The following is a 23,650-nucleotide window of genomic DNA, read 5'->3' as shown; positions in this document are numbered from 1 at the left end:
TAGCTGTTTTCTCTTCTCCTATCCTGACAGAAAATGGATTTCTATCAGTGCAGAGTGATCTTGTTGATTACCATTAAATCATGTATTTGCAATCCTCTGAATATGCCCAAAGATATTAAATGTAAAATTAATTGTATGGCATGTGTGATGTACTTATTATATACATATAAACAACTGATGTAAGTTTAAAAAAATGTGAATGTGATCAGAAGGGATTACTACATTTTAACTATTTGCTAAAACAGTTCTTCATCAATGTACAGGTGTCCATTTGAGATGTTGAGGCCGTGATGATCACAAAAAAGCAAGTCAAAAATCAAATGCATTGTTGTTGTTTATTCAGATGAGTGAAGCAGAGGTTAATGGGCAATTTGAATCGGTGTGTGAATCAGTGTTTAGTGAAGTTGAAGCTCAGGCAATGGATGCCCTTGACCTCCCTGGATGTTTCCGAACAAGAAGCCACAGTTACTTGCGTGCCATTCAGGCAGGCTATTCCCAAGATGATGAATGTATACCTGCGATGGCATCTTCCAACATCACCTCAACTATCAGGTCAACCACAGGTAAGCAAATCTACACTGACCCTTCCACTATTCTGCATGTAAAAATGTGTCGTCTTGTTTTGTAAAAGGATGCTTGACACTGGAAACAATTCCCGTGTGTAGTGATAATATTTGATAACTGTGTTCTTAGCTTTGTAATACTGTACCGTTGTGGCTACAGCTTGCAATAAGCTCCATCTGGGGAAAATCCTGCAAGCATAATATAATGGACCTGGACTTTTGACCTCCATTTCCCATACATACAGTTATCCAGGTGCAAAAAGAAAAACGCGAGTGCAAATGATATTTTTCAAAAATTGATATTGGTAGAAATTTCCGTATTTTTGTCTATCAAGTGATTGATCTTCTAAATGATATCAGTTGCACTGATTTTAATTTAGGTCCTCAAAGTACCGAAAGAAAAAGAGAAGCAAGATTTTAAATATTTGGTCTGAACGCTTACAGGCAATTAACTTGGCAGGGAATTAGTTACTTACTTGTAGAAAAGGTGTAACCAGTTGTATCAATACACTGAATCATAAACATTATGGCAAGCTTCAGACATCTGCTATTACTCATCAGTAGCCATTAGCATTCATTGTTATACCATTCGCTTTTAGGATCTTCTAACATTCTTCTGGCAACTTTTTTTCTCTTCTTAGTTGCTTAGCAAAGATGATAGCTTTATTCATTTTAGGATATTAGCATCTAGTATTGGTAGAGAAAAGATTGCACAGATGGTAGTTAAATAATTAAAATGAAATCTACAACAAATATATATTCTTTGTTAAGTGATCCAAATTCACTTTTATGTTTCCAAATATGTTAATGTCAGTTCCTAATTATGATATTGTCCTTGCCACATACTATTAAATTGCAGTGCGGGCTTCCTGTCTACAAAAGGTAAAAATAGAACTCAAAATATATCATGCAAAAATACTTTTTAAATTATTTGCTTGACACATCTGTTGTATAACAGAACAGTGGGAGCTTAGAGAGGAAGTAAGCTGAGGCTGAATAACACAAATTTGCATTCCAGAAGTAGCATAAAATGTTATTTTATCTTAAGCGTAGTATTTTAATTGCTATATATAACTTTGTGTAAAACTAGAAGTTGTGGCTTACAGTGCCACCTCTAGGGATGTTTCTGTCCTTTGTTTAATAGAAATGCTATCGTGATATAAAATGAGATTTTATTGCTACCCTAGAGACTAATTTTCATCTTTGTCATATAGTACTGTGTGATTATTATGAAGAAACTTCCATGACAAAAGACACAACTAAATATCTGTTTTGGTGTCTGACTCCGAGTACTGAATGGGAATACTTTCAGGAATTACTTTGGCTACAAAGTTGATTGGGTTTAACCTAAGCTGTCTTGAGTTTATGTGCTAGATAAACCCAAAATTCTCACTCTAAGGAATTTGTTTTAAATTCGCTAGAGCTACAAAGCAGAATAATAGAATATGTTTGGGAAAATAACCAGATTAGGCAGTAAATATGTTTGCATCCCAGTGTTTTCATACTTCTGAACAATGTTTTGCATTGGTTAGCAGTCTGCTGGTTAAATACTGTGGGTTTAAAAACTTTACCCTTTGTTTCACACATGGCATCTCCCTCATCTCCGATATGATTTATCAGATAGGTTTTCTTGCCCAAATATGTAATCTTTCTGCTTTGTTGTGGTGAGGTGATATTGACATTGTGGAGAAAAAAGATCATTTGAGGTGTTTTTCTCAGCCAAAGCTGTTTCCAAGCCTATGGACTGCGTACAGTTCTGAGTGTGGTTCTGTTCTCAAACTATTATCTCTATACCACCGAGCAAATTTGTCCTCAACTTCTATGTGAGATAAATATTCAACTTAGAAATATTTATCTGTTTTACAGGAAGAGTAAGGATTGTGTGATTCACTGCTAATTGAAAATTTCAGTTGCCAAATAAGTTCCTGTCTTTAAAATCCTAGGGGTAACTCTTCCATATTTCTCTCTTCAGCCCCTGTCACTTTGGAGGGAAATGCTTCATTTCCTATCATTACTATAATTAAAAAAAAATAATAAAAATCTTACTTCCCAAGCTCTCTCTGAAAATTGTAAAAGAAGCGGTTGCCTGAAATGTGGAAATGGTGTTGGCAGATATTTGACATTTATACGGGCTTCATTCAAATAAATGTCAGAAAGGTCAAAGTTTTACATCAGCCTTCAGTTCCAATTCAGTCCTTTTGAATTCTTAGGAAAATTACATTACATTAAGTCCTTTTTTCTTCTGCTGTAACAAACTCTTCTTGGCAAAGAAACTAAGGCAATTTCTTAGAAAATTAACAGCCATTGCAATTTAATTATTACTTGAAATTTTAGTGATATAGGTCATGACTGCCTCTTATCGATGTTGTAAAGCAATTAAATCATAACACACAGGCTTAGCTAAAAATTAATTCATGTAACTAAAAATGTAAATCTAAAATAAAAAATGCAATATTTGATCTATGAATTCAATTACAAAAGACGGACGATATATTTACAGCATGCGGTTTCCTAAAATGTTCCTAGATGCATTAACAGCTTTCAGAAGGTAGGAAGGTTTCCACTATAATGAATATTATGTAGACATCATTAATGGACTCTGTTAACAGGGTTTTCTAATAGATGGGAAAAGAACTACCAGAGACTGGCTCTTCTTAAATGTATACGACTTTGGAGAGAAAGCCCTGTGGTTCATTGGGAATATCTATGGTACTAATGAACACATAACTTTTGCATGGACCCACATAGTTTGATTATTTGTGGAACCAGGCTTCTCCACCTCTGATGGAGACTGGGTGACAAGACATAGGGCACTGCCTGTTGTCCCAGGTGTCAAGGAATGAGACAAGTGACAGTGCAGAGGAGGCAGCCAGCATTGCTGGCACACTGGAAGCTAGACCTGGACTCTGTGTGACCCCTGCTAAGACTCATATTTCATTATGGTTTGGGCATTTCTATCCATCCCGTTTCATTTTTGTAAAGAGATAATGAACCCAGTACAAAATACTTCATGTTAAAAGCCCTGAATGACAGCGTGTGCTTTCTGACTCTGAACTGTATCCAGCTGCAGCTGTCAGATGCGCAGCTGAGAAAATACAGCTCCAGCTGCTGCTGCCTCCCACCTTGTCCCTCCATCCCAGACAACATGTAATTTCCTGAATGGGAAGGCACAGAGTGCAGCAGTCATCCTAACTGCTACTGCCATACGTCTTTGCTACTCTTGCGAACAATGCTTCATTTTTCAGGAAGAGTTCATAAAATCTGGGACACTTTTCCAGGTAGTACCAGCTCAGTTCCCTATTGTCTCAGTGTATCTGCATGTATATGGGTAGCGTAGCGGAGTGCCGTGGGGAGGTATGGAAGCTACCAGAGGTGCTGGAGCTGTGCCACGACCAGCTCGGTGCATGGTGAGCCATGGATGTGTAGTCCTGTTGGGAAGCAGAGTGCGGCAGGCTGGGAGCAGTGTCCCAGTAACACGCAATCCCACCTGCAACACCTACCTTGTCTTACTGAAAAGTAATTCAAATACCCTGCCACAACACTGGGTTGTACTATGAAAACATAACCAACAAGGATGTCTGGCAGATCTTAACTGCTCTCTGGTTGTTTCCCCCTTGCCTGACAATCACAGAATCACAGAATGGTGGAGGTTGGAAGGCACCTTCGGACATCATCTAGTCCAACCCCCTGCCAAAGCAGGTTCACCTAGAGCAGGCCTAGAGAAGGTCAACTTATTTTTCTTACATGTAGAGAGTCCTGTATATGACTGACTTCATATCTTATAGAGTATTTCAGGATGTTTCCTCATACTTTCTCCTGCTGATGTTGTTTTACTTTACTGAGAATGCAGAAATACTGAGTTGCAATCATACTGGAGGTAGCACTTGGGATGGTCTGTTGTGAAGCAGAAGAACGTGTTAAAATCCCTCCTCTGAGGCTGAGAACATTTTGATATTTGCACCTTTGGCCATCCAGGATATCCTGAACACCAGGTTATTACGTGTTCAGATGTGGGGGCACACTCAGTTTCTCCTGATGGCATTATTATACATCGCATAAAACACGTTCATATTTACTGAGAGAGACACTGCTGCTCTAGCCCACCCATCAGGACACTCACCCATCAGGTGGGATACCTGCTCATCGAATATTGCTTTTATATGCAAATAGAAACTTCTGAAACAGAAAAGACTAAATATCCTATAAGGAGGAACTGAAGCACTCCAGTCAGAAGTACAAAATCCTTCTCCAGCCACAAGCACGGACCGAGTGGCCTCAGTTAAGTTCTTCAGCTTTTAGGCTGATGAACAAAAGGGAGCATCCTCTTCAGTTTCTTAAAACTACTTCACATTTTCCTCTAACCCAAGTTATTTGGCTACAACTGTATTTTTTGATAAATGGATTAATGGCCCAAAAAAAGCCACCTAACTATGGACTTCAGCACAATGGGGACTGAGTCACGGGACGGCATCCTGGATTTCTGTCCTATGTTAAGTATCAGTCCAAGATCTCTTCTCCCACTTCAGGGATTTCCAGCCGATTTTGAGAGAAGCTTAGCATGAAGCACTGCTGATTTCAGGGGATATAGTTACTAGCCTTAAGTGGCCAGTACACTGCATTATTTTTCTAGAAAATGTAGCATAATGCAAACCTGTCAGATCAGTTGTATATGGACCTCCTTTTATCTAATTCGTAGCCCGTAGCTCTACTAAACTTGTGCTTGCTAAAGAATCCACTGAAAAAGATGAGAAGTAGGGAACTGTCTTTTGTCCATTTTACTTTTCTCAGCCAGCAGGAGTCTGCTTGGCAATGAGTAAACTTCAGAGAATTCCACGTTTACTGAACTATTGAGCACTAATTCCAAAACCAATTAATTCAAACAAGGTCACATTGCATGAGGGAGTTTTCAATTACAGCTCATACGATTGCTCAGAATGCCTGAGGAATTGCAGGTTTCCTTTCTCCTGACTTAAAGCTATTTTCAGCTTTCCATTTTTGAAATAAGGGGCTGCGTAGGGTGAATTTTTAGAGCGCATGTTTGATATTCAGCCACAAAACTCTCATTGCCAGGAAATAGATTGCATGGTCCTGTACCTACAAACATAAAGGCATGAGAACGTGATATTTCATTGAGAAGTTGTGCTGTTCCGTAGGACAGCTATCCCTGCAGACCCAAAAAGGACTGATTCTCTGGTTGCTATCTGAACACTAATGATGGTAGTTTTTCTTTTGGGTTGTTTTTTCCAAAGATATGAGGATACGAAGGGAAGGCAAAAGTTTAAGTCATGGTGCTGTGGAGCTAGTGGAGTTCAGTGAAGGGTCAGTAAGAAGACAAAGAGTCTTGAGCATCCCTCCCATGACAAAAGGATAAGAGAGCTGCAACTGTTCAGCCTGGAGAAGAGAAGGCTCAGAGGGGATTTTGTAGAGGTACATAAATACAAAAACTGGAAAAACACACTCCTTAGTTCCTAAAAGAAAAATATTTTATGATCAATACATGTGTGATTTCCTTTTATTTTCTCAAGAATGAGGTACTTCATCCAGGTGGCTGCTGGGATCTTCTTAATCCAATGTACTGTGGCTAGGAAAACCCAGGCAAATGGAGGAAAAGATATACATGAAGTAACATCGACACAATTTCTGTTCTCTCTATAGAAATAAATGCTGACTCTTAAAGGTTTTTACTGGTATCCATTGCTAATTAATAGCTAGCAGTGGTATCCACAACAGGTATGTTTAAAACCACACAACCTTAAGTCCAAATAAGATATAGAAGGCTGTTTTCTCAATTATAATTTGCCTATTGACTTTGTTTAATTACTGTTGGGGCTCCATGGAATTATCTGGCACTCTGATTCTCTGCAGGAAACATACCATATAACTGTGGGAGCACTTGGGGATCCTGAGTTAATACTTTGATGCTATGCCAACTTGTGTGCCTATACCGTGAGAATAAATCCTATACTAACAGACGATGAGCCCAGTTCTGCACTTGGATACGCACGCATCATTTTCATTGCTCTGGGTATAGCTGGGGGGAATAATTAGTCTTTAATTCTTTTAAATATATTGAAGTTTTGCCGCTATGCTGACACTGCTGTTTCATAGCAGCTCTACATGGTGGAAGTGGCAAAGGGAGTCACTGGGATGAAGGTGACACAAGCCCTTTGGTTCGAGGAGTTCAACAGAGGATGGCCAAGGGACCATTGCAACTGTTCATAACCCTGGGATTCCCTGAGACGGAGCAAGGCTGTGCTAATCAGGGCTGCCTGGCCATGTGGACTCCTCAGGCTGATGAGGCATGAAAACAGTTGGAGCGGTGGCCAGGAGCTTTTCATAATTCTCATTCTCCTTGGTACAGATGATCTGCAGAGGCAAAGATAAAAATGAAGTCGCTGCCTTCCATCTATGGTTAGTTTAAAAAATGTGTAATGAGTGTTTCTCCCTTGCTCCTGCTGTTCTGGGCTTGACATAATTCCTCCGTAACCTATTAGATTTGCCAGACAGCTGGTTCTTTTTTTATTAAAAAGGACACCCATGCTCCCTTCCCTGACAGAATTTGGCCTCAAAGCTGTTCTGCGGGGTCAGTTTTCATAGAGCTTTCTCAGCTTCATTTCTGTATCGTATTATAAGGAAGGAAAAAAAAAAAAGAAAATAAAAAGATAAAATAAAAAGTTATGCAAGGGAAGTGATTCACTGCTCAGGTATTTGAAACCTTCCTGACATGACAGAAGCTAACAGTGGCAGAGGTAAATCTCAGCCCAGCGATTTAGCTTGAGATTGCCAGAGGCTTTTGTCCTCGCGTGGGTCTGTGCAGGACGGGTGAGCCTGGAAGCTCAGAGCACTTCCTGAAACTTGTAGTGAAAAAAGAAGGCAGGATCCCTCTCCTGCCAACACTTCTCCTTCTGTGTTTCTCATTGAATGAAAACAACTGCTAAGGAGTCGTCTCAGAAGCTCTGCATATATTCAGTCCTGGTTTTTGTTGAAAGCCTATATGTCAGGAGCCGTAATGATGACGTGTGCACTGGAACTACAATGTTTGCTGTGCTGGGTATAGAGACACCATTTTGTTGCATTCTGACACTATTTTTTACTAGCTCACATGTAATAGCTCATCCATCAGGGCCTCAGCCCATCAGTTAATGTAACTAAGCATAACTCTCGTGAAGCTGACCCAGGTTTGCTTGCTGGCAAACTGGCCCTAGCTTTGTTACGCTTTCAGTACAACAGGGGTGTGAGCTGTGCCCTGCTCTAGGTTCTTTACAATAAAATAATTCTTCCCAAAAACTGTGTGAGCAGCCACGGGGGAATTCCTCTCCTGTGGGTCCTAGCAAAGGCACAGAGGCCGATAGAGGGTGTGTGTGAAGAAAGAGCGCTGCATTTCAAAATAAACTTTACAGCAGCTCAGGTCTCACTGCCATAGGGGCCGCTTTACTTCTAGCATGTACATTGGATAGTAAAACTACTTCCAAAAATGTATTATCAGGCATCCAGCGTGACCTGGACAGGCTGGAGAGCTGGGCAGAGAAGAACCTAATGAGGTTCAACAAAAGCAAGTGTAGGGTCCTGCACCTGGGAAGGAAGAATGCCAAGCACCAGTATATGTTAGGGGCGGACATGCTGGGAAGCAGCTCTGAGGAGAAGGACCTGGGGGTCCTAGTAGACAGCAAATTATCCATGAGCCAGCAGTGTGCCCTTGTCGCCAAGAAGGCCAATGGCATCCTGGGCTGCACAGGGAAGAGTGTGGCCAGTAGGTCGAGGGAGGTCATTCTCCCCCTCTACTCTGCACTGGTGAGGCCACAACTGGAGTACTGTGTCCAGTTTTGGGCTCCCCAGTTCAAGAGGGACAGGGAACTACTGGAGAGAGTCCAGCGTAGGGCAACCAAGATGATTATGGGACTGGAGCACCTCCCTTATGAGGAAAGGCTGAAAGAGCTGGGACTCTTTAGCCTGGAGAAGAGAAGGTTGAGGGGGGACCTGATTAATGTTTACAAGTATCTAAAGGGTGGGTTTAAGGAGGACGGAGCCAGGCTCTTTTCAATGGTTCCCAGTGACAGGACAAGGGGCAATGGGCACAAGCTAGAACACAGGAGGTTCCGTTCAAATACACAGAAAAACTTTTTTACGGTGAGGGTGACAAAGCACTGGAACAGGCTGCCCAGGGAGGTTGTGGAGTCCCCTTCTCTGGAGATTTTCAAGACCCGCCTGGATGCAGCCCTGAGGGATGTGCTCTGGGCAATCCTGCTTTGGCAGGGGAGCTGGACTAGATGATCTCTAGAGGTCCCTTCCAACTCTGAAGATTCCGTGATTCCGTGATTTACGGAGGCAAGTTCAGGTGCTTTTGCTACTGTTCTGCCTCATGGTGAGGACATTTTGATTAATGCTTGCCACTTACAAATGTACTTCTCCTGGGGCACATTATTTCTAACTTGCAAAATTGCCTTTTCCAGGAGAACAGAATACTATTGGGCAGCTGGCACCCAAATCCTTCCCAATAACAGAGGCATCTGAAGGTAGAGAGAAAGCAAGTTCTTCGCTATTTAAATAAAGCTGTATCTATGTTTCAGTGGAGCGGTACAGAAGTTGGAAAAGAACTTTTGTAGTTACCTTTAGTTTTACTTGCAGAAAGTCCTCTGCTTTGTTTATATAAAAAACCTTTGGGATGCTCACATGTCTCTGCCAGCCACTCAGTAACTCTCATCCTCTAATTTCAGTTCCTTGAAATGGAGTTTCATCAAGAAAAGCTTGTACTTAAGTCTCCATTTCTGTGTCACGAATTTTATTCAGACTCAGATCTACCCTAGAAGAGTAGTTGGTAAACCTGATACTTAAAAGGTACTTGAAAGACTTTTTCCAGAGAGTCGGAGAAAATAAAGATAGTGAAATTGGTGACATTCCTAGGGCATAACCAGACAGAATCAGCCTTTGGCCAGACAGGTTGGTTGAATAGTGTGGGGTTTGCCTCCAGAATAAGTCATCCAAACATAGATGCTTTCATGCAAACTAGTTGTCTAAATCCCCATGCCAATGAATTCATATTAGTTCAAAGATAATTGGCTGTTACCATTTGAGACATCCACATGGGACCTACAAGAGAATTGTGTTCTCCTGGACAAGCAGCTGTAGGCTAGGCAGGAGAGCCTAGGACCTCTGAAAAGGTATTAGATACCCATGTTTAGGTGAGTTTGACTCAAACTGAATACAGTGTACGGAAGGTGGTGAGTCACTGGAACAGGTTGCCCAGGGAAGTTGTCAATGCCCCGTCCCTGGAGGTGTTCAAGGCCAGGCTGGATGGGGACTTGAGCAGCCTGGTCCAGTGAGAGGTGTCCCAGCCCATGGCAGCGGGGGTGGAACTAGATGATCTTTCAGGTCCCTTCCAACCCAAACCATTCTATGATTCTATGATCCTATTGTGCACCAACAGAGACGCAACACCTACCTAAACTGAGGTGTCTTGCACTCACCTAATCGCACCCCAGTACGTACCAACAAACTCTGTACTCACTGTAAGGGTAAGGTTTAGTCTCAGTATATATAGTCCATTAAAGTATACACACTGGAAACCACAAATATCAGAGCAATCCAAGTAGCTCCTTACTATTTCTCAAGGGCAACTAGAGGACATCCAAACAGGGTTAGGGAAGATACAGAGTTTGGAGAGAGTAACCTATCACTTGGCTTTCTGAGACTGAGAACAGAGTATCAATGAGTCATGAGTTTTATATTCATTATATTCATTATATTAATTTCTTTACCTTTTGGGCCGTTCTGTGTCCAGAAAAATATATATATTTCCTTTCTTTCTCTCCTTCCCCCAAATGGAAAAAAAAATGTAAAAATTTCAGTCATAAAAATTCATCTCACCTAATACATATATCTAAAATGTATCTGTCAAAGGCAGTCACGTTAATGTCCTATTATACTCAATGCAATGTGATTTATCTCCTTTAGGATTGGTATCCGTTATGAAGGAACTTGTCCTCTGGTCGTCCCTATTTCTCTCTGTTGCCTATAAAAATAGTCTACAATGATAGCATAGTATAGCTAGCTAACTTTTATAAATCTGAGGTAAAAGTCAGGCCTATTCAAATTGCATTATGTGATGAAACCAAAGATTAAATCCTGGTCCCACTGGAAACAAGGGTAACTGAGAACGTCGTGGTCTGACTTACAGGGTTGAGAGCTCAAAACCCAGAAGCATCATTTGCTGCACCTAAATGTGGGGCTGGCAGCCTGCAAGTAGCTTCTGAGCACTGGTTTTGACACCGATAACGAGTCCATCTGCATCTTGAGTAAAATGATTTCTTAATTTGACTGTTGCCTATATTGTTACCAATCTCAAAAGTGTACTCTGAGATTGTGACCAGACTTGGAGCTCTTTGTCGATTAAAAGAATGATTTAAAGGTATTAAATTATTTTTAATTAAAAGAATTTGTAACCACTTAACATTTTTTAATATAGGACCATTATCATAATACACTGTTAAAATTATTCCACTGTGCAACACTTCCTTAAGATTAAGCGACCAAATTCTTTTTCTTGTCCTATTCAGTTTAGTTCCTTAAAGTTAAAGAAAATCGCAAGCTGCACATAGTTACTGTAAGAACGAGAATAGAAAATAATATAGAAACAAAACCAGTGATAAGCTTACATAATATGTCTGTGAGTGGGTTTAGGGGGCTGACGGAAATTATTTGACTTGAGTGATAAGGGTATGTGGGAGTTCAAGAAGAGATTTATTTTTTTCTTAAGTACAGAATTACAGCAACAGTGTAAAAACGTTTGAAAAACGTTTTCAAATTTTCTATTTTATTTCAATGTAAAAAGAGTAGCCCAGTAAGAGTGACTCTTAGCTTTTGGAGCTCTTTTTGTCTCTTACTGTTTTGATGATGTGACAAATGCAATCTGTATTCCTGAAAAGCTGCACATATATTCTGTAAATGAAACAGCGTATAGCTAAAGGTATATTTTTCCTTCCTACAACCAAAAAACTGAGGTTTTTTTTTCTTTTAATGGAACTTCAGTATTTTGGAGGCACATAGGGACTGTTGAGAAGAGCAAAACAGCTGTCAGCACTTTGCTTTGCCATCCACAGGATGCTGGTTAGGCTATAATTTCTCACTAATTAACTGATCTAAAATAGAACCCTTTGTAACTAGTCCATCAGCAATCCATGAGGTTTGTGTTGCCCACATCTCTTTTAACTTTGGCAAAGGCTTACAGTTTCTGACCTTGATGTCTTGTTTGATTTGCATTTCTGTTTTGAGACTAACATTAATTACACTGTCAAAACAGATTTTATCGTTTATGTAACATGGGCTGCCTACAGACCTAAGTTTCCTCAATATGGAGGTAACGACTTACGCACTGAATGACTTGATTACAGTAATTCCATTTATGCTGTTCTCCTCCTGGGAGATTGCAGTGTGTACTTAAGAGTCCAGCTTTTTCCAAATTTAGTGGTCACATTTCCACTTAATTGTTAGTTTCCGGTACAAAGTCAGATAGATGTACAGAACTTAAGCCTAAAAGGATCAGCTCTGAATATTGAGTCTCACCTGATGCGCACAAAGATTTAAAAAAAAAAAGCCAAAAAACTCACCCAGTAATTTTGCCTTACCCCAGTAAATTCTGATTGAGGTTACGTGTCATGCTAATGATTTCGGTCTTTTTTCTCAAGGGCTATATAGATTCTGTTTAAGCAGAGAGATGTCAAAAACAGGTGCTGCTTAAAAAATAGCATTTTATATTGGATTCATATGGCATTGTGTCTCAGTGACATGTTATTTTGAAAAGCTCTTTTTAAAAGTCATATATAAGAAGCACAAATCTTGCCTATGTCAATAATACGTTATGATAATGGTCCAGATCCTGAGTTTGCATGAATTGGTCATATTCCACTGACTTCAATATCAACAACTTCAGTGGGATTAACAGCATGGTCTAGCCCAGCGCCCGCCCAAAACTGTGCAATCAATTTAATAACTACAGAAATACAGAGGGTTTGCTTTTAACACCTTTGTGGAGATACAAAGGGACCTTGGGCCAAACTATGACTAGCTGCTGTGTGGTAGCTCCAGCAGAAGGGATCAAGGATCAGGAAATTAGGATCCTTGTAGGCAAATGTAGGCAAATCCCAGGCAGGCTTGCTTTAACAGCCAGCTCAAAGGGGATGTGGAGCAGAGGAGATGAAGCTCCCACCTTCAAGACAAGAGAAATTATGTCCCAGTGCATACCAGAGCCCTACCAGTGCTGTCACAGGGCTGGAGTTTGTCTCACCCCTATAGGCATTTCAAAATTAGATCTCCTGATCTGAGCTGGTTGTCCTTGATTCCCTTTATGGTTGATGGAGAAAAGTAGGCACCTGCACAGGATGATTCATTTCCTGGTAAAATAAGCATTTAAGATGGGTGAGAATTGCCCCCAGAATTGCTTATTTTTGTCCCAGTAATTCTAAAAGAGATCAGACAACTAACTTAGACTTGGATGACTGTTTTTTAAGTGACTAATGTAAGGTGAGATGGATTCCCATTTATAGTTCTCAAATACTGGGTATGTCTTGAAGGTATGCCATAATTCATTGTTACTAAAAGACCCTACTGAAAAAACTGGCACAGGATAAATGCAGCATTTTGCCCCCATAGACTATGGCAACACGAGACCGTCGATTAGCATCTGACTTTAGGGTGTGACAAATAGCCACGTTTACCTAAACTTAATACATGCAAAATGACCCATCAAGAAAAAAGGTTAGAAGTTATAGATATCTACGACTCAGACAAAGCTTTGGGTTATGTAGTTTAAATAAAATGCAGACCAACAGATAAACTGTGCTGATAAAAGGCATCTGGGTGGAGGCAGTCTTTCCAAGAAAATACCTCGCAAATATATCACTGTGAATCAATCAGCTGTTTCATACTGCTTAATCTGGAAAGCAAGAAAGAGGGTTCTTTTCACGGACATCCAGGCTCAAAAAGACTCTCATCTATTGAGAAACTGCCTGGTCCCTTTACTGGCTAGGATTCACTGTGGAGGGCTGAATAAAAAAAGGGAAGAAGCAGGAAGCTAGATTAATAACTAAAATAGCTCTCTGATTATGTTTGAGGGAAATTTATCTCAGATTCAACCAAAATAATTAATTTATTTAAAAACAAAAGTCTCTCTTGAAGTTCAAGCACAGTATGACATCGGTAAGTTTTAATGACTATTTCTGCAAGGTTTGAATATCCTTACAGTCCAAAAAACCACTCTCCTTACCTTTCAAATGCAGAAACTCCAGAACATGGAAAGCCCTCAGAAGTTACAGGGTCTTTCACTAGCAGAGCAGCAAGCAAAAGTATGCAACTGTCCAGGGAGCAGCAAAGAAAAGGGCTGGAGAAGCCCGGGCTGTACAAGAACGTGACGTGTCTTCCTCACCTGCCCTACACTCACGTAGAGCCGATGTTTCAATTTAAGTGCAAAGTGGGTGTGTTTGAGAAGTATTTTGTAGGACTTTGTGTCAGCAATAGTGTGGTGAGCAGGACTGGGGAAGTGATCATCCCCCTGTACTCAGCACTGGTGAGGCCCCACCTCGAGTGCTGTGTCCAGTTTTGGGCCCCTCACCACAAAAAAGACATTGAGGTGCTGGAGCGGGTCCAGAGAAGGGCAATGAAGCTGGTGAGGGGTCTGGAGAACAAGTCTTATGAGGAGGGGCTGAGGCAGCTGGGGGTGTTTGGCCTGGAGAAAAGGAGGCTGAGGGGAGACCTTATCGCTCTCTACAACTACCTGAAAGGAGGTTGGAGAGAGGTGGGGGTCGGTCTCTTCTCCCAAGTAACAGGCGATAGGACAAGAGGAAATGTCCTCAAGTTGTGCCAGGGGAGGTTTAGATTGGAAATTAGGAGAAATGTCTTCATGGAAAGGGTTCTCAAGCGTTGGAAGAGGCTGCCCAGGGAAGTGGTTGAGTCACCATCCCTGGAGGTTTTTTAAAAGATGTGTAGATGTGGTGCTCAGGGACATGGTTTAGTGGTGGTCTTGGCAGTGCTAGGTTAACAGTTGGAAGCGGTGATCTTAAAGCTCTTTTCCAACCTAAACGATTCTAAGATTCTATGACTTGCTTTTACCTTCAGTTAGCACTGCCTAGGGTCAGGTAGTGGAGCAAAACATTTTTTCCTGTGCCGAGCCTGAGCACATACTGCTCTGACATTGAAAAGAGAAAGTAGACCCCAAATCACCGGTGTAGGTCTTTGAGGTGGTCACTGGTGGCACACAGTGAAAACAGCAGACTTGGATCCAAACAGACTAATTTACCTTAACCTTTTCCCCTTGTTCTTGCTGATTACTTTTTCTTAACTAATTAGCTAGAGGCTACACATGTCAAACCCAAGAATTTCTAAATCATCTTGTTACGACTGAACTTTAAAGATATTACTGATCTAAGAAGGGAACCCCTTTCTAACATTTCAGAATTTGACTTTAGGAAAAGCCAGATTTCCTTTGTAAAAATTAAACTGGCCTGTTTGACGCTGCAGTCTCCTTTTAATTATGTTTGGCATTGGAGACCTGTGTATAATGGAAGTTGACAATGGACATATATAAAAAGATACGTCCCAAAATCTCTTTTAAATAGGGACCTGTATTCTTATTTTTGACATCCATGGCTTGGTAGAAAAATCATCAGAGAGTTCATTCTTTTTGTGGGAAATAAACTCTTTTAGTGGCTGAGATTTTTTTCTCAGAAGTTCCTTTTGATTTCTTAATGGTCTTTTAATGTTCATCATTCTTTGTTTTCAGAAGTAACTGTTATGGATCCATAGGTACATTTTTATTTTAAGAGTAGCTCAGAGGTTCTGATGACCGTGATGGAGCACAGTGAAGAGATTTCAGGGCATTTCAAGGACAGCCATGTTAGTTGGGACTGTAAAAACCTTTGGCTAGAACAGAGTTTGTGATGGTCAAAAGACTATACCAATAACCGAGTACTCTTTTCATACAGGATTAGATTTAATTACGGTCTCTTTGTCCTCTTCTGAAATGGTGTCAGGGTTAGCATTCACCTTCCTTGTGCAAAACAGAAGATCTAGCATCAGCCTGGGAGTCTGCACCATTTCTCTCGGTGCTGTGGTTCCTCAGAGAAGCCCTGTCTGCCTGCAGCCGCATGCCCCTGGGAGCTCTGCCTCCAGGGCAACTCCACACTCCCTGAAGAGTAATTATCCTCCTTCTGAATAAACCTCCTTACAAAACAGAAAATCCAGTTTACTCCTGCCGTGTCTCATAAGGGACAACCGTCTCCTTTAATTGATGGTGCTTTCATGTAAATTCATCATCCAGTTAACTTTGTGATCTCAGCCTAAATAATGTTATTTTGACTAAGTGCTTAGTGGTTATATTGATTTGTAAAAACCCCTCAGGTGACTCTATCTTGCAAATGGACCAACAGCAGTGATTTATTAAAAGGCTGCCTTTTGAAAGGTGTTCTGAATGTCACCTACGGCCACTGATATTTCATCAAATATATCACGTCTTTCCTTCTGCCTTTTGTCTGTGAATCTCTATGGATAACCTGAAGGTATATCTAAATTGAATTATTTTAGTCATTTTATTTCCAGTACAAACTGTGTTGGCACTGAAATATGGGCAGAGTAACTGACTTATTTCTATGGCTGTAGCAACAGTAACCTTAAGCAAGTTTAGTCCAATGCAGTGTAGATTAAGAGGGATATTCTTCTTCCAGGGATATCAATTAAATGAAAAATAACCCTGTTACTTATGAATTATCAGGAAACTTCCCTTGGATTGCTATTGTATGTGTACAAACTGTAAAATTGCCAGTTCTCCAGGGCTGGGATTGTCTTCATGGTTACTCTCCAGTATCGCCATAATGCCTGATACTCTGGTTCTGACTGATGCTTCCTGGCTGGGATCACAAAGGGCATAAGAGAAATTAATGCGGTTTACAGGACAGGTCACTTGTAGCCATCTCTGTGCCAAATTCAGCACTGATAGGCAATCTTGTATGTGTGAGGGTCATCTGGTGGTTATGGTATCAAATGTAAGTCATGTGCTAGGAGAAGATAACTGGAGCTGGCATAAATGGGCTCTGCAGTCTTTACATAAAGGCAATGATCCTTACAAAAACAAATTGACGTGTTACACTTTTTTCCTGCCTGAGTGACAAATTAATGCACGTTATGCTGCATTGCTACCTGCTCCTTTCTCCTAAACAATTTATACCTGGTTTTCATCATCGTTTAGTCTAGCCCGCTATGAAGCAGCACAGAACCATTTTGTTTTCTCTCCATGTCTCTAACAATGTCCTTCCTTAAAGGAAAATCCAGTGGAATTTATTGCACGTTTATGTTGAAGTGGGGCAAGTACCTGAACAGTTAATACTTTGATTCAAATGGAAATCTCAAATACCCATATAGTTTAGAATTAGAACAGTTTTTTACCTCTTTTATTATTTTTGGTTGATGATCATAAGCTAACAGATGGAGATAGGCTTTTTCTTATGAGCTCCAAAAAGATATTTTTCCTGCTTTATTAAAAAAGGCAAAAAATAAATTCAGCTTTCTATATTAAGATAGCCTTTGAATACAACTGGAAGGAAAAATGTAGTTTCTTTTTCGTAATTCCTTCTGTGTTTAGTTTAAACATTAAAAAGAGATATTTACCTCTTGTGCCATCTACTTTCTTTTTATTTGCATTTCAAAGCAGATAGAGATTTTACAAATTGATTAACAGCATGGCAGAAGGCTGTTGCTTTTGCTTTGCTTGGGCCTCATTGCTCAGCAACAGGATTGGTGAGAGAAATATCCAGAGTGCCCAGCATACGGATACCAAAACTACTCAGAAAACTAAAGAAATCAGAAATCTATGGTCATCTTATGTGAGCCACAGGAAAAAACAGAAGATTATCCAGGACTGATGTTTTATATCATAGAATCATAGAATGGTTTGGGTTGGAAGGGACCTTAAAGATCATCTAGTTCCAACCCCCGGACAGGGCAGGGACACCTCCCACTAGACCAGGCTGCTCAAAGCCCCATCCAGCCTGGCCTTGAACACTTCCAGGGATGGGGCAGCCACAGCTTCTCTGGGCAAAACACCAAGCATGTTGCTGCTTCCGCTGAAGTTCACCGTTTAAATCAGTCTAAAGTCACACTGCGACAGCTCAGCCTTCGTGGTGCTCTGCTTTCATGCCCCCGTCCTTGCCCTGTGTTTCATCCCTGGCCGCTGTGCTGGCTCTGACACCCAGCTTGTCCGGAAGACAAGGATCCTCCATCCCAGTCTTCTTTTTCCCAGCACCAGTGCCCTGGATGGAGTTACTCGGGCACTGTCCTCGCCCAGCGCTCGGTGCCCCGGGGCTGCATTGCCCAGCACCAGCCCTCCCTGCGGGGACGGCAAAACCAGCTCTGGAGTTCATAGAATGACGGACCAAAAACTGGGGAACACATGAAGCAGCGCTGAGGAGGTTTTATGTGCTTTCTTTGAACTAATAACCACTAAGGCTAATAAAATTTGCAACGTAGCAAATGATGCAAAACTGACAGGAGCTCTTGTCCATCAGCTTAAGAAGGGGATGATAAACAAAAAGGAAGTTAATTTTCTGTTAGGAAAAGAAAATGTTTCCTCCCATATATGATACGTGGTACGCACGACTGCTAGGGCCGAGAATTGGATGTGATGGAAAAAGACATTATTGTTGATAACGGGAACATTCACAGACATAGTAATTAATGGGAAAAAAATTTGAAGGTGACATAAAATTTCACGCCTCAGACCTTAAGCCAATACTTATTTATTAGACACCTAAAACCATGCATGAACAGTAAACTATGGATTACAGGGTTACTTTTCTCCTTTAACAAGCCCCTAATCTACTATTCAGTCATCTCTTAAATCAGCAACCCATACCAAGTTTATCTAAGACAAGTCTTGGTCACATTGTTCATCTAAGTTATCCCATTTACTTCACTAAAACTGCTTGAGTGATGAAAGCAAATAGAATTTGGTGGCAAGATTTGCCTCGCAAATTCACACCTCCATCCTCTTACCTGATTTTGTTACAGTCTCCAATTAGTCCCAGATTTCTGTGGCTCTGAAACTGTTGTTCCAGATATGAACTCATTAACTGTGTAGAGATGGATTTTTTTATTCCCTGCTCAACATTTGATCTCTGTGACTGTAGCTTAGAAATTAATCGGATTTCTTCCTGCCGTATTTCACTGCAAATATGTAGCCAGTTTCTCACGAACTTTCAGTCTTTCTCCTGGTTTCTTCTCCTTGCTGAACATCTGTGGGTTTTTTAACTCCTGTTTAGTGCTCATGATCAAATGCTTGCCAGAATACTGCAGTAACTGTAATACTTGGTGGCTTTAAGACATGTCACTCCACTGAAACAATCAGAAATTTCCAGAATAAAATACTCAATCCTAGGGGGAAAAAAAAAAAAAGAAAGTGACTGTTTTGGCTTTGCGACAAGGAGAATTTTTCTTTTTTAGAAATGTAAATGAAGATTAAGTTAGCTCTGAAGAGTTGCAACAGAAGTTTAACATTTATATTCATTAGACAGAGGAGTGATCTGCTGCCTGAGTAGTAGGGATATACGTGCTTGTGATGTTTCATTATCACATTTACCATATGTTTCATTATTCACTGCTATTCTTTTGCATGAAGACAGACAGTAAAAAACAGTAAATTAGTTATAGCAGTGATAACCTGTCTTATGTTACAGGTAAAAATAGCTTCCTGTTCTGGATTTCACTCACCCTATTTCACCCCATTGTCTCTATTTCTAATGTTTCCCAGCACTTTGATCACTTGCATCTGCCTTTGCAGGGGGAAGGCGGGGGAGCAGTATTATGGCAACTCTCTTAGTGGAAACGTTCCTTAGAGCCACTGCTCGAGCTCATAAGACAGTGTCTTAATTTCCAAGCTTTACAGCCTCTCCCTTCTTTCGTGAACTTTCTGTATTGCCTAAAGCATCTTAAAAATATTGGGTTTTTCTTTCTTCTTAACTGCTGGTTACAAAACTGACAGGAGATAAGATTGGTGATAGGACAACAAAACGGCACTTCAAAAAAAGCACCCAGTCTCAGAATCTGAAGAGCGTGTTTGCACGTGTTTCACTCTGTTAGAGCAATTTAGCTCAGAGCAAGACTCTCTTTAAATCTCTATCAGAATTGAGCGGCATCAGTAGTAATTCACAACGTGCTTCAAATGAAGGTTTTCACTTCCTAGCTCTGCCTTGCTCTCTTTTCTTTTTTATGATCACCCTTTTATTTATGATTAATGAGAATCAAAAAGTAAGAGTAGTTTTCTCTAGGCTCCCTTTTCCCATAGGCTAGCCTGGTGATACAGGCTCAGCAGTCCCAGGTATTAGCAAATTTCCTAAACTGGTCTTTTCTCTCCGGAGAGCTGCAGCATAGCCTTATATCAAAAAGCACAACTGGAGAGTCACTCCTTCTAACTTGGCTGCTCATCAGCCTATATGTGTAAAATGGGAAGAGGAATTCTTGTAGAATCCCTTTTGGGGCTCAAGCAGCCCCAGTTCCAAGGTTACCTGAGCCACTGCTGCAATGCCCAATGCATTTAACAACACCAGAAAAAGGCAAACCTTTTCCTTAAGTCATTCATTACCCTGGTCTCTGCACATATACGTTATGCTACTTCAGCATTATTGATACAGGAAAACATAATACTTTTCTTTATCTTCCTGCAGTTATACAAGAAATGGATGGGACTTGATTTTCCTGTTCATGAATATGGAAAGCTATATCGTGGTGCATTTTTGTATCGGTTGCTAATTTTATGAATTGTGATTATATGTGCTGACACACCAGAAGGCTTTGCCGCCATGCAGCGAGACCTAGACAGGCTGGAGAGTTGGGCAGAGAGGAACCCAGTGAAGTTCAACAAGGGCAAGTGTAGGGTGCTGCACATAGTGAGGAACAACCCCAAACACTGGTACAGGTTGGGGGCTGACCTGCTGGAAAGCAGCTCTGCAGGGAGAGACCTGGGAGTCCTGGTGGACAAGTTGCCCATGAGCCAGCAACGTGCCCTTGTGGCCAAGGCCAACGGCATCCTGGGGTGCATCAAGAAGTGTGTGGCCAGCAGGTTCAGGGAGGTCATCCTCCCCCTCTACTCTGCCCTGGTGAGGCCACATCTGGAGTACTGTGTCCAGTTCTGGGCTCCCCAGTTCAAGAAGGACAGGGAACTGCTGGAGGGAGCCCAGCAGAAAGCTACAAAGACCATCAAGGGAATGAAGCATCTCTTTTGAGGAAAGGCTGAGAGACCTGGATCTGTTTAGCCTGGAGAAGACGGAGAGGGGATCTCATCAATGCTTATAAATACCTAAAGGGCTGGTGTCAAGGGGATGGGGCCAGACTCTTTTCAGTGGTGCCCAGCAACAGGACAAGGGGCAATGGGCACAAACTGGAACACAGGAAATTCCATCTCAACATGAGGAAAAACTTCTTTACTTTGAGAGTGGCAGAGCACTGGAACAGGCTGCTCAGAGAGGTGGTGGAGTCTCTGTCTCTGGAGACATTCAAAACCCGCCTGGACGCGTTCCTGTGCAACCTGCTCTAGGTGACCCTGCTGTGGCAGGGGGGTTGGACTACATGATCTCCAGAGGTCCCTTCCAACCCCTGCCATTCCGTGATTCTGTGTTTCTGTGCTTTGTGAAAAAAACACTTCCATAACAGAAATGCTCTTATTAGTACTGAAAATGTATGTTGGGCTTAGGCAATAAGAAAATTCAGCTGTGTGATATTAATGACTAAGTATCTATCTCTGAAATCTCTAAAATTTTGTAAGGAAACAGTATTGGCACAATTCTGCATCTGTAGGCCTTTCTTGGATGTTCTATTGAGCCTTTTGCTGCAAGACAGAATCTATGTTAAACCAGCCTCAGACCTGCCCTGCTCATCAGATTAAAAGTCTTATTTCTGCTCATGTGTATCCAGTTCTCCCAGTGTTTCAGACCCATTTTTATATCTGTATTTCCATATTCTCTACATTTAAGTAATCCCCCTTCAATGTATGTTCTAAGCATTTAAGGCTTACTGCAGGATAATAGATAAAAAGTCACTGCTTTTGGTATTACTTGCAGGTTTTGCTTGTTGTCCAAGTATCTAGTACCTTTGCATATATGGTAACATTTTTTGCATGCCTGGAATTTCCTTTTATTAACTGTATTGTGGATATTTTTAAAACATACACTTCTTGTGTAAGTAGCCAATCTTGCCTAATTCCAGCCAGTACACCTGGAAGTATTTTTAAAGGTTAAAGTGTGGCATACCATAAAGTAGAAGTTTCTGAATAATACTTTGTTCCAGTATGTTGATGCTACTTTCTTAACACACTGTATCAATACGGAGCCCACAACTCAGGTGATAACAAGAGGAAAAAAGAAATATTCCTTTATTTCTCTTATCAGCTTCACCCCATACAGAGACAACCTCAGAAGCCCCAGTGTGTACCCATCTAGCACAAGTCTTAACACACACAAATCCTCACTAACTCTTTCATCTTCACCGTAGTCTGGGACTCCCATTTCCACCCCTTGCTTCCTGGTTGAAATAAAATGTTGCTGTGGATACCCTTCTGACTCTGAGAGACACATTCAACTAATAGTGAAGTTCACAAAAAAGCGCTATGTTGCACCATCCTCATTTTTAAGTAGCATAATCTTAATGTTAAAGTGATTTCTGTTGAGAAGTTTCCAGCAGGTTAATCTTTATTTCTCTTTTTTTTTTCCCTTTTTTTTTTAAATTCTTTCCATAGCTGTAACTTACACAAGTTACAAAAAAACACCGCCACCGGTACCCCCTCGTACCACTTCCAAGCCACTGATCTCAGTCACGGCACAGAGCAGCACAGAATCCACCCAGGACGCATATCACGACAGCCGGACTCAGAGGATTTCCCCGTGGCCGCAGGACGGGCGAGGGATGTACAACTCCACCGACAGTTTGGACAGTAACAAGGCCATGAATCTCGCCTTGGAAACTGCGGCTGCGCAGCGCCATGCGTCCGAGAGCCAGAGCACCTCGATACGAACCAGTGACAAGGCCATTTTAGTCTCCAAAGCAGAGGAGTTTCTTAAGAGTCGACGTTCCTCTATAGGGATCCAGGTAGCCTATCATTAACATTTGTCTGTGATGAATTGCTTGCCTCCTTTCTGTAAATAGCATAGAATGAGTCATTCAGCTTCACTGGCTCTAATAATCTAACAAACAACCCCTGGCTGCTTAGCGTTAATTGTAATTCACATCATGGCAACGTGGCTGTGCAGAAAAGTCTTCAGCTAATATGCTGTACCTGGAAGAAAATGAATGAATAAATCTCTAGGGAGGTTACCTGTCATTAACACTTGATATGAAAATTGTACTGCAGAGCTACAGGTGAACAGCATGTTCATCTCCTTCTCTCCATGAATTCACAGCCCTTTTTATAGAATTACGCCAGCTTTAAAATGCTTGACTATTTTTTCCATTATCTTTCCCTTTTGACCTTGGAAAGTGTGTAATGCTGCTGGATCTTCAAGTTATTCTACCTAAAAAGAGCCTCCCCCGCCCTTACTTTTAGTTGTGCTGGGAGGAAGGTACCAAGGAAGAGAAAGAAATGTGCTGGTGTACATACAGCATAATTACAGATGGCGGGTAATGAAACAACATTAATAAACACGGTCTTTGAGCATTCCTCCATTTCTCCATCAAAACCCACAATATTTATTTTGTCTGACAAAATGTGTGTCAGACTGTGGAAAGCTCAGTCACGTTGTGTTGTTTCAGGCAGATGAAATAAGACGATTCCAAATGCAAATTTTGATTGCTATTCCTTCTACTAAATGGAAAGTACTAGACAGATAGCAATGGTCATTTGTTTAAATCTCTAGGAAATACCAAGTAGTAATAAAAATCAGAAAGCTGAACTTGCAAAGAATGCAAAGGCCTTGGAGACACAGGAGTAGAGAAAAATTTAGGCTTCTGTTCCGCTGAGTATTTAATTCCAAGTAATTGAATATCCCCTTTTACATCACTGGGTTCACTTCTGTGCTTAAAAATCTCTACTTTTGACAGATCAACTATAGGGAAAATGCCAT

General features: G+C 41.0%; 1 protein-coding gene across 18 annotated transcripts in view; it reads left to right on the top strand.

Moving 5' to 3' along the window:
• The window catches only part of DLGAP2 (DLG associated protein 2), a 475,732-nt gene that overhangs the window by 415,891 nt on the left and 36,191 nt on the right, over nt 1–23,650 (top strand). For all 18 annotated transcript variants that reach the window (XM_063330365.1, XM_063330377.1, XM_063330363.1 and 15 more), the window contains 2 exons: nt 344–563; nt 22,330–22,679. In XM_063330365.1, coding sequence (XP_063186435.1) covers nt 344–563; nt 22,330–22,679 — 570 coding nt within the window. The remainder of the gene's footprint in view (nt 1–343; nt 564–22,329; nt 22,680–23,650) is intronic.

This window comes from Chroicocephalus ridibundus, chromosome 3, assembly GCF_963924245.1.
Source record: "Chroicocephalus ridibundus chromosome 3, bChrRid1.1, whole genome shotgun sequence".
Classification (NCBI taxonomy): Eukaryota; Metazoa; Chordata; class Aves; order Charadriiformes; family Laridae; genus Chroicocephalus; species Chroicocephalus ridibundus.
Note: the sequence above shows the minus strand (reverse complement) of the source record. Positions and strands in the feature narration are given on the sequence as shown.